Here is a 9,740-nt window from a genome sequence, read left to right on the forward strand (position 1 = left end):
TGATTTTGTAGTGAAATATCCGAATGCATATTAATCATACTTTTACGATAGTTTTAATTCTTAAATTATGACTTTGTGGTTAATTTTGAAGATCAAGATGTCTAATATTAGCTTTTTAATTATAATGAATATATTAACAAACTCTTTTGTATTACATTAACTTTGTTTTTCTCAATACTACATAGTTTTCCCATATCCATTTTGTATCTGCATACATATTTGCTTATATATCCGTGTGTATATCCGTAACTGTATCCAATTTTAGCGGATATTGATATGAATTTTTCTTACCAAGGTATATCCGTATCCGAGATAAGTAAGCGGATATGGATATGATAATCATCTTATCCGCTGCACTGAATGCACCCCTAATCTTAATCTTAACTATTCCTTAAAAAAAAACTTGTCTTGTTTTGTTACAAGCCGAAAACCGCGTCCACTTCTATCTAAAGATCAAACCAGCAGCCAGATTAGAAGTCCACACCCGCTCGAGGGCTCGAGTCGCCGAATCTTCTGGGTCAAAATTTAAAAGGTCGAAAAAAAAAACCCAATGAAAAAAAGGAAACTAATAATAAGTAAAACAAATAAAAAGGGCAGGTGGACAGGCAGAACCTCCATCCCTTATCAAATCAACGTGGTGGGCCCCGCCATCGCAACGAAGATGGCCTTTTTCTCTTCCCGCTTCATCGCGTTCCTTCGGCTATAAAACCGCGGTCTCCTCTCTCTCTCTCTTTCCTTCCCTATCCTCTCTCCCTTGGATCTCCGCCGCAGCCGCGCCCGCCATCCCCGGAGGAGACTCTACCTGCTTCAGTCGCGCAAACCCTAAGATTTTGGTACGATTCTGTTCCTTATCGCTCTGAGTCTGTTGTCGTTTTAGATCGAGCGGCTTCATTTCATCTTAGGGCTAGGGTTTGGCGATTGCGAAATTTCCCTCAGATTTCTTGTGTTCTTCGTGATCACGTTTCAATCTTTGTTAAATTTTTTTCTGGAATTAGATGCTTATTTTCGAGATTTGGCTTTGGGATCTGGAGATCTGGAATATGGAGTGAATATTCTCAATTAGCTCTTTAACAAGAATCCAAAAATATTTATTTTTGGGGAAATTACTCGTATGCTGCCTTTGCGGGCAATGAATTATTCCAAAGCTTTGTCCTTGTTAGTCAAATGGCTTATGAAATAATTTAATTTAATGTCCAGAGGCTGCGGAGAGTTTTCAGTTGTTTGGTTTTATCTTTATCGATTGGCGTCTTGTAAGATTTCACCTAATTTGTCGTGAAGGATCGGGCCAGACCGTTCCTCTCTTTGTAGGCTAAATATGACATGAAATCCAAATTGACTTGGGACCAGGTCTACTGCAGGGCGACGTTTAATCGCTAAATCGGAAGACGAGGGTTTGTCGAGGTGGCGAGCAGTGTTGATGGCTTCCGTTTCTGCTTCGTCTTCCGTCCTCAGGATCTCTTATCCTCAGTAAGCTCTACGTTCTTTCGTATTTTCACCGTCTTTGAATTGGTGCTTTGTTATTTGAAGTCTTTTTAGTAAAATAACATTGGAATTGGAACTAGAACTAGTCATTATGAGATGTCAGCTTAAAACTTCTCTATGATCAGTTTGCCTTGTCACGATATGGATTGACAAGTTGTTTTAACTGGAGCCTGATAAAAAGAAGTTGAAACTTAAAATACATATATAGCGAATCTCAATTTGTGATGTTGGGAAATGCTTATGCCTTTTGTCACAAACTAGCTAGGTTCTATGACATGCCCATCTTTTACTTCGGTTTATCGTTGTTAGGAAGCTACTGTTGGGCTCGAGATCAGGTTTACAGATTTACATAAACGTGCTCAATTCTTTCATTTGGCTGCCTTGACTATCACTTGTTTTGTAGATGACCTCTATTGATTCTAAGAGGATTATATCATCTATGATGATGACATATAGTATTCTTGGTTACAATAATTTATCCATGTGGCAATACTAATGGTGAGTCACCATTATTGGAATCTTTTAGGACTACTAACTTATGGAAACCTTATTTTCTTATATTGATCAAACTTAATTGTTATTTTTGTTATTGTTATTACTCAGAGAGTGAGATTAATGATGTAATGACTAAACAATTACAATGCTTATATATACTGAAGAACTTAAGGCATGCATTTATGTATCTTTAGACCATGAAGTTTGATTTTTGTTTAATAACTTTCACCTGTGAACTATCTGTGCATTCCTTTCAGATCTATATTTTAATTTTTAAGTCCACATATATTTGAGATTGCGGCCCTACCAGTTATGTCCGATATGGAGACCTCCACTAGGGTGTTTAGACGCCTTCGCACATATGGAAACAAACGAAGCATACTTGCTATAAATGGGTCCTTAGTTTTCTTTGTTTCTGGCATGTTCTGTTAATCTGAAAGTTATCAACAACTGTTGTGTTTCAGCAGAACATATAAACAATTTGTTGCGGAAATATTCATAAGCATTTCTCTCATAGTGTTTCTTAGACTGAATGTACTATCGTTCTTATTGTAGGGGGAATAGCTGCATTGGGAAGGTACAAAGGCTGCAGTTTATTAATCCTTCTGTGAATAGGATATTTTCTAATGCAACAACAATCAGCCTCAAGAGAGCAACATGTTTTGCTTTGCAAGGAGATGGGGGTTTTCAGACAATAACAAGGTCTGATGATGATGACATCCTGTCCCATCCTAGTGATACTGTCAATGGAGATAAAAATACATCAGTTGATAGCATGCTTCAAGCAGATGACGTTGCAGTTGGTACAAATGCAGCTGATGTGGCTTCTGTAACTGATGAGTTTTCTAGTTATGACGACGAAGTTGACTTAGATTACCCTACTGAAGGGTTCTCCTCAATCCCAGAGGCCATTGAAGATATTCGTCAAGGCAAGGTTAGTTATGATTGTCGGATTATTCTTTGATTCCCTCTTTTCTTTTTGTGTTTTAATGCTGATGTTGGATATATTTCAGTTTGTCATTGTTGTAGATGATGAAGATAGGGAGAATGAGGGAGATCTTATAATGGCTGCATCGAAGGTTACTCCAGAAGCTATGGCTTTTATTGTAAGACACGGGACTGGAATTGTGTGTGTAAGCATGAAAGAAGAAGACCTGGAGAGGTTGCATCTTCCTCTTATGGTAACAGCCAAGGAAAATGAGGAGAAACTCTGCACAGCTTTTACTGTTTCAGTGGTATGTGCTTCACCTTCTTGAATCACCTTAATGGCTCATTGAAGGAAATTTATGAGAGGAAACAATTGTTTTATGCAAAGTGCAAAATAGTTTTAACTTGATTGTTATGATGCCTCTATTTTGTTTTGCTTTTTCCTACCTTTTTTATGGTCTTAGTTTAGAGTTCTTCCCACAGCATTTTTCTTTCTCTTTCAACTGAGTTCACCGAAGTCCTATAAGTATTTATGGTGGACTGCTATTCTGAAACCAGCTTGTTGCTTAACCAGATTTTTTTTCTGGTACCAAAGTGTTTTGGTCTAGTATCAGTTCAGAAACCATCAGTCAGTTGTTTTCTCTCTGATTTGTTGTTTAATGGGAGATTGGTGGGCTTTATATAAGGTTTAAAAGTAATCGAGGCATTTAATCTATTGTAATAAATGTCTTATGTTCTCTATCTTCTGAAGTTACCTTGGGGGGCAAACTTTTGATGCTGATAGTTTATGCTTTATACACTTTATCATGTTCTACTTGCTTCTATATAATGCAGTAGCTTCAGGGATGCTGACTTACCACAAATCATCAGATTTGGTTATATGCGGCGATGTTTAGTACTATATGCTTATGTTTCTTTTCTGCTTGCTTCTTTCTTTTTAGTTAAGGACCACTAGTATGTCCTGATATAAGTTTAATTATGTTATCTTTGCATTTCTTCCCAATGTTCCCATGATGCCCAGAGGACTGAAAAAAGACTCCCTTCTGAGAAGCACGTTTTGCTGGCTTAGCTATCCTCATGGATATATTTATTCACTTAGCATCTATTGCTTTAGTTTTTTACCCTATTATGTCGGGACTAATTGGTCTTGATGGTTTTATGCAGGATGCTAAGAATGGTACAACAACCGGGGTCTCTGCTAAAGATAGGGCTAAAACGATTTTGGCTCTTGCAGATACTTCTTCAAGACCTGAGGACTTCAATCGCCCTGGCCATATATTTCCCTTAAAGTACAGGGAAGGGGGTGTATTGAAAAGAGCTGGACATACAGAAGCGTCTGTTGACCTCACTGTCCTTGCAGGGTTAAGTCCTGTTGCAGTTCTTTGTGAGTTGGTGGATGAAGATGATGGTTCGATGGCTCGTTTGCCAAAACTTCGTGAAATTGCAAAGCGGGAGAACTTGAAAATCATATCGATTGCAGACTTGATTAGGTGCGTGATGTGCTATCTCATCTGTAGCGCCAGGTTTAGTTAGTTTAAGCATACTTAATGGTGCCTATTGACTGTTAGCAACCATTATCTCCACGGAAACTATAGTCCTGTGCATATTGCTAGTATAATAGCACGCCCACCTTGTTCTAAAACTTTTAGCCTCAGACTTGGGTTTGTAGGAAGTTATTTTCATGAGATTCTTGTCTGACTTGATGCTATAATGATTCAATGGACATTGTACTAGAATTTCAGACTTGAACTTCTGTGTCAGCATTAATTAATGAGCTTCTACTGGTTCAGTCTAACCAGTTCAGGACTTTCTCCGAGCTCATGCTGAACCCAAAAGGTTATACTCCCATGCTGTTTTTCCTCCCAAATCATGAGTTTTTATCTTTCCAAAAATGGCAAGGCTTAAGGAAAATTCCACCCTACTAGGGACTCTAAAAAGACAATAGGGAAGTGAAATTAGTTACCAAATTGTTTATCTGATTCTTTGCTGCCTTGTCTAACCTTATCTATATACGTACATATAGAATTTAGCATAAATTATTAACTCAAATATGAGACATATGCATCACATTTGTGCCTCCAAACCAGAATTGTTCTTAAAATAAGCTTTGTGAGAACTCATCGGTGGACTATCGGCGGACTGTCCTTTGGATATTTCATATTACTTATCTTAACTTGCACAGTTTTCTGTGAATTGACAGAACTTACTGTCATGCAGTAATTTTTTTAAACTTCTTGATCTCTCATTGACAATTTAGACGTGTAGATCAAGCTGAACCACTGATCATCCAAAGAATTGCTCTTGAGGGAGTTCTCAGAGAATTTATTTTGAGGATTTTTCTTAGAGAATTTATTTTGAGGATTTTTCTCAGATTATCTCTTTCACACTCACCAAGTTTACTTTGAGATGCTATAAATCAAGCTCTGTTTATATGAGGCATTGAGTTCTGACGTTGTTTCTGGAGTTGGTCATCTTCTCGCTTTCTTCTGTCTTGGAGAAATCATATATAATTCCTGGAGATTATTTTGATTCATGTAGTAGTTTTGGAGTCTCTGGGTTCAAATGCACGCACTCGCTCTCCCAATTTACATTCTAAAAATTAGATTGCTAGTTGTTTATCTTTTAAACTTGTGCATCCACTGTTATTGATTCCCCACTAACTCTACTCTAAAATATAAATGATGGTTACGCAGGTTTTTCGCGGTAAGGAAATAATCTCCTTCATTTAGTTATTCCCCTAAATCTGGATTTTGTATTTTTATAGAAAAAGTCTGCCAAGGAAGAAAGAAAAGATACAAAAAGCTAAGGTTGGATCTACCATGGTCCATGACTACTACTAGCAAACTGCATGCAATTACTAAAATAAAACACTAATAGACTCCCATCAGTCTCGAAAGATAAAATCTCTCGGACTGGAATGTTTTCTCCCCTAAGGCATCCATAGGCCTTGACAACATGACTTCATATGCTTGTAGGGGTCTAGACTCATTTTCCTCTCCTCCTCAGTTCGTCTCATATATGGATGTGTTTGTGTTTTTCTCCTCACAAGATGATTTCTCTTCACTTTTATCGCCATAATGTATTGTATAATTTTAGTATTGACGTGAAATGATTTCACAGATATAGGAGGAAGAGAGAGAAGCTGGTGGAGCGTGCTTCAGTCGCACGCTTACCTTTAAAATGGGGCAATGTTGAAGCATATTGCTACCGATCATTGCTTGACGGGATTGAGCATATTGCCATGGTGAAAGTAAGCTTACTGGATCTTTTCACTTGTTGTCTTTCCATTTTTTCACCAAGTTTCAGACCTTTACAATCTAAATGGGATCGTCAGGATGATAAAGCCGATATTTTTCCCCTGTTAATGCTTAGGCTAATTTTTAACAGGGTAACATAGGAGATGGGCAGGATATCTTAGTGAGGGTACATTCTGAGTGCCTCACGGGAGACATATTTGGATCAGCTAGATGTGATTGTGGTAATCAATTAGCCATGGCCATGGAGCTGATTGAAAAGCACGGAAGGGGTGTGCTAGTTTACCTTCGTGGTCATGAAGGAAGGGGCATTGGACTCGGTCACAAACTCCGTGCTTATAACTTACAAGATGCTGGGCGTGACACAGTGGAAGCCAATGAAGAGTTAGGATTGCCTGTAGATTCAAGGGAGTACGGCATTGGCGCGCAGGTAATATTTTTTTGTTTCTTCATGTTAGTTATTGTATAGGATTAATTGAGGAAAGACACCCTCTACTGTCGCCAAATTGAAGTTATAGTTCTATTGTTGCAGATGGACCCCCTGAAAGAGTCCTACTGTTGCAGATAGACCCCTTGAGTGAAAAGCTACTGTTGCAGATATACCCTCTGAAAAGTGTCAAAAAATTCACGCTGGGGTCTATATGCAACAATAGAACTGTAGGGTAGTAAGCTTGATATGACAATAGTTCAGGGGGTCTGTCTGCAATTAAGCCTATTATTAAGTAGATTAACATGCATAATTGTTTGTATTTCTGGCTTGCTTATATGTGCAGTTTGAAAAGATTATTGGTCTTTGCCGTTGAATTGGAGTGTTGTTATTTTTGCTTTTGTGGGAATATACATTTTACTTACCTTATGCGTCTATTTGTTGTGGTATAGTGGAACTTGGTCTCCCCTAAGATAGACTGGTAATGCCTTCATGGTTTTCCTCGTCTAATTAAGAACCGTTTGTGTTCTACAGTAATTTTCTGACTCAATCAGTTCATTTATTAGTTTGATGTGGTTGGGATCTCCACACTTGAAATCACTTTCTGTAGCCCAATTATGGTTGCTTCTCTTGATAGAACACTATCAATTCATTGAACTTTTTTTTGAAGCGAATGTCTCTGTTTCTTATTTGCAGATATTGCACGATCTTGGCGTTCGGACAATGAAGTTGCTGACCAACAACCCGGCAAAATATAGCGGGCTCAAAGGCTATGGGTTGAGCGTGGTTGGAAGAGTCCCTTTATTGACTTTAATAACCAAAGAGAACCAAAGGTATCTAGAGACCAAGAGAAAAAAGATGGGGCACATCTATGGAACTGAATTCAACGGCCGCTTGATTGCTTCACCTGAAAATAAAGACAGCGACAAGGAGCAGCCATCTTCATAATGGGAAGGAAAATAATGTTTTGCTTTGAATAAACTTTGGTAATGTTTCGTTGTATTCTTCTCTCCCTCTTGCAATTTTGCAATAAGATTAGCACGTCAGTTGTTTTCCCCAAACAATTTTGAATCAGAAGAAGACTGTGTGATGACACAAAGCTATCCAATTCTTTTATCATGGAAAACATGATAACTATTAGCATGCTTGTTCAAGTCAATTTATTAGAAAATATAAATTGTGCTATGAAAAATATGTATACCATCAAGAGTATGATATTTTTTTCCCCGTATGCTATCTAGAATCTTATAAATGGATGCTGTTCCCTTTCCTCCAAGAAAGTTTGCTATTTGCTTATACTTGATACTGGCAAGAAGCCATTACTGGAACTTATCAAGACGTGAAAAGTATAAACTACGCCTTAACTGGAAAATTCTTATAGATGGGTGGCGTTCCCTTCCCAATTACGAATCTTTCGTTTTCGGTTGTTTATACTCGGTATCTAGGATTGTTTCTCTCTTCTCCTTCCGAATTGTGTCTGGTGGCAAAATTCTTCGACTTTTCTCTCAATGCCTATGCCGCGGCATCGAGCGGGTCGATGTTGCTCGTTTAACAAGAAAACATGAGGCCAATTAAAATCGCTGAGTGATCTCATGTCATGGTGTAAACTTTGGCCCATCCTTCTTGTTTCGCCAGTTCGATTGCGCATTGGATCGAACTGATCGCTCCGCCACCGGGAGTCAAAACCCTTGAACAAGGCCGTTCTCTGCGGGGCAATGTATTACTCTGCTAGCGGCTGATGCTCTCGCTGCCTCTCCTACTGTTGAATACTTCGAGACGAGCAAGATGGCTAGAGGACATCGGTGCAATGCTCATTTGGCGGAGCTTGATGATGAGCCATTGCTTGTTAAGGAGGTAATTTTAAGTGTGAAGCTACCAGTACTTGTACCGTTGGGTTTGAATTGCTTGGAGTGGAAAGCATCGGGGGGGAACCAGATTTACTTTTTGACGGAGGAAGCCGGCGCCAGATGCTTCGCAGTTTGATGATGCGCCTCACCTGTTATTTGCCCCCTGCTTATGTTGGTCATGGACTCATGGGATTCAGGTTTGAGATCTTTCTCATTAGTTTCTTAAAAAAAAAAACTATAGTTGTTTAATAAAAATTCTCAGTTGGAATGCTTGGTAGGTAGTTTACTTTGATTCTAATTGTTTAAATAGATCTGTAGCCGTTTTTCTAATTGTTTAATAAGAACTGTAGTCGGTATACATATAGACATTGAGCCTTTGGCGTACACAAGAATCGTAGTCAGCCCCCCCACGAGGGAGCGACAAGGCTTTGTCACGTGACCTACTGGGCCGCCCCCAAAGTTTGTCCTTAAACACCCGATAGTTGTATATTATAATTTCCTTGTGTTAGTTCCGTAGCAACGTTGGTCTCATTAGCTTAATCCAACTCTAGTTTCATATTTGACAATTATTCTTTTGCTGCGAGCTAGTCAGGTGAAGGTATATTGTGGCGGGTGTTTAGATGAAAATCACTTTTTAACTTTTAGCCAAATTGACAAATGCCACCTTAAGTTTTTATTTTTGACAACAACCACCTTTACTAACCAACATGTTTCATGTGTCACACCAAAACCTGATTTGAGCCCAAAAAACAATTGAAATGACCTATATACCCTCCCTCAAACACATGCACAACACGTGCGCCTTATATAAGTATTAAAAGCAAGTATTTTTTATATTCGACCCTAAAATCTTTCATGCTTTCATATTAGTACCCTAAATCATCTATTTTGAAACTAGTCCCCAAAATCGATGTTGTCTTCACCAAAAAGCGTTGTCCTTGCCTGAAAGGATTATGGGGAGGCTAAAATTAGGGTTTAGACGGTTTTTTTCTCCTTGGACTAGAGGGCGGGAGAGAGGGAGGATTGAGGGGAGGTGAAGTTAGAGTTTATGAGAGGATAGAGGGTTTTTCCCCCTTAGAGAGGAGAAGAAGAAGAGGGAGGACTGAGAGGAGGTGAGATTAGGGTTTAGGGATTGGGAATTAGGGTTTGGGGATTGGGCTAAGGTTTGGAGATTTGGGTTAGCCATGGATGAGAGAAAGAGAGAGATTTGAGGGACTGTTATCAAATAAGAAAGATTTGGTGGACTAATATTAAAAAACCCATGTTTTAATGATAAAATTAGACGCCAGCAATTGCTATAGGTGGGGG

The 9,740-nt window shown here is 38.7% G+C and overlaps 1 protein-coding gene across 4 annotated transcripts; it reads left to right on the top strand.

Annotated features, from left to right (window-relative positions):
• Positions 691 to 7,728, top strand: LOC109832790 (probable bifunctional riboflavin biosynthesis protein RIBA 1, chloroplastic). Of its 4 annotated transcripts, none has more exons than XM_020400205.1 (8): positions 691 to 833; positions 1,348 to 1,467; positions 2,533 to 2,911; positions 2,991 to 3,212; positions 4,069 to 4,394; positions 6,025 to 6,154; positions 6,292 to 6,588; positions 7,282 to 7,728. In XM_020400205.1, the coding sequence occupies exons 2-8, from the start codon at positions 1,418 to 1,420 to the stop codon at positions 7,531 to 7,533; spliced, it is 1,656 nt and encodes a 551-aa protein (XP_020255794.1). In that variant the 5' UTR covers positions 691 to 833; positions 1,348 to 1,417; the 3' UTR covers positions 7,534 to 7,728. The 4 variants fall into 4 exon arrangements, with proteins under 4 accessions (XP_020255794.1, XP_020255795.1, XP_020255797.1 ...); XM_020400206.1 differs by having other exon boundaries at positions 692 to 833; positions 1,359 to 1,467; XM_020400208.1 differs by having other exon boundaries at positions 708 to 833; positions 1,279 to 1,467.

Source organism: Asparagus officinalis, chromosome 3 (genome assembly GCF_001876935.1).
Source record: "Asparagus officinalis chromosome 3, Aspof.V1, whole genome shotgun sequence".
Taxonomy (NCBI): domain Eukaryota; kingdom Viridiplantae; phylum Streptophyta; class Magnoliopsida; order Asparagales; family Asparagaceae; genus Asparagus; species Asparagus officinalis.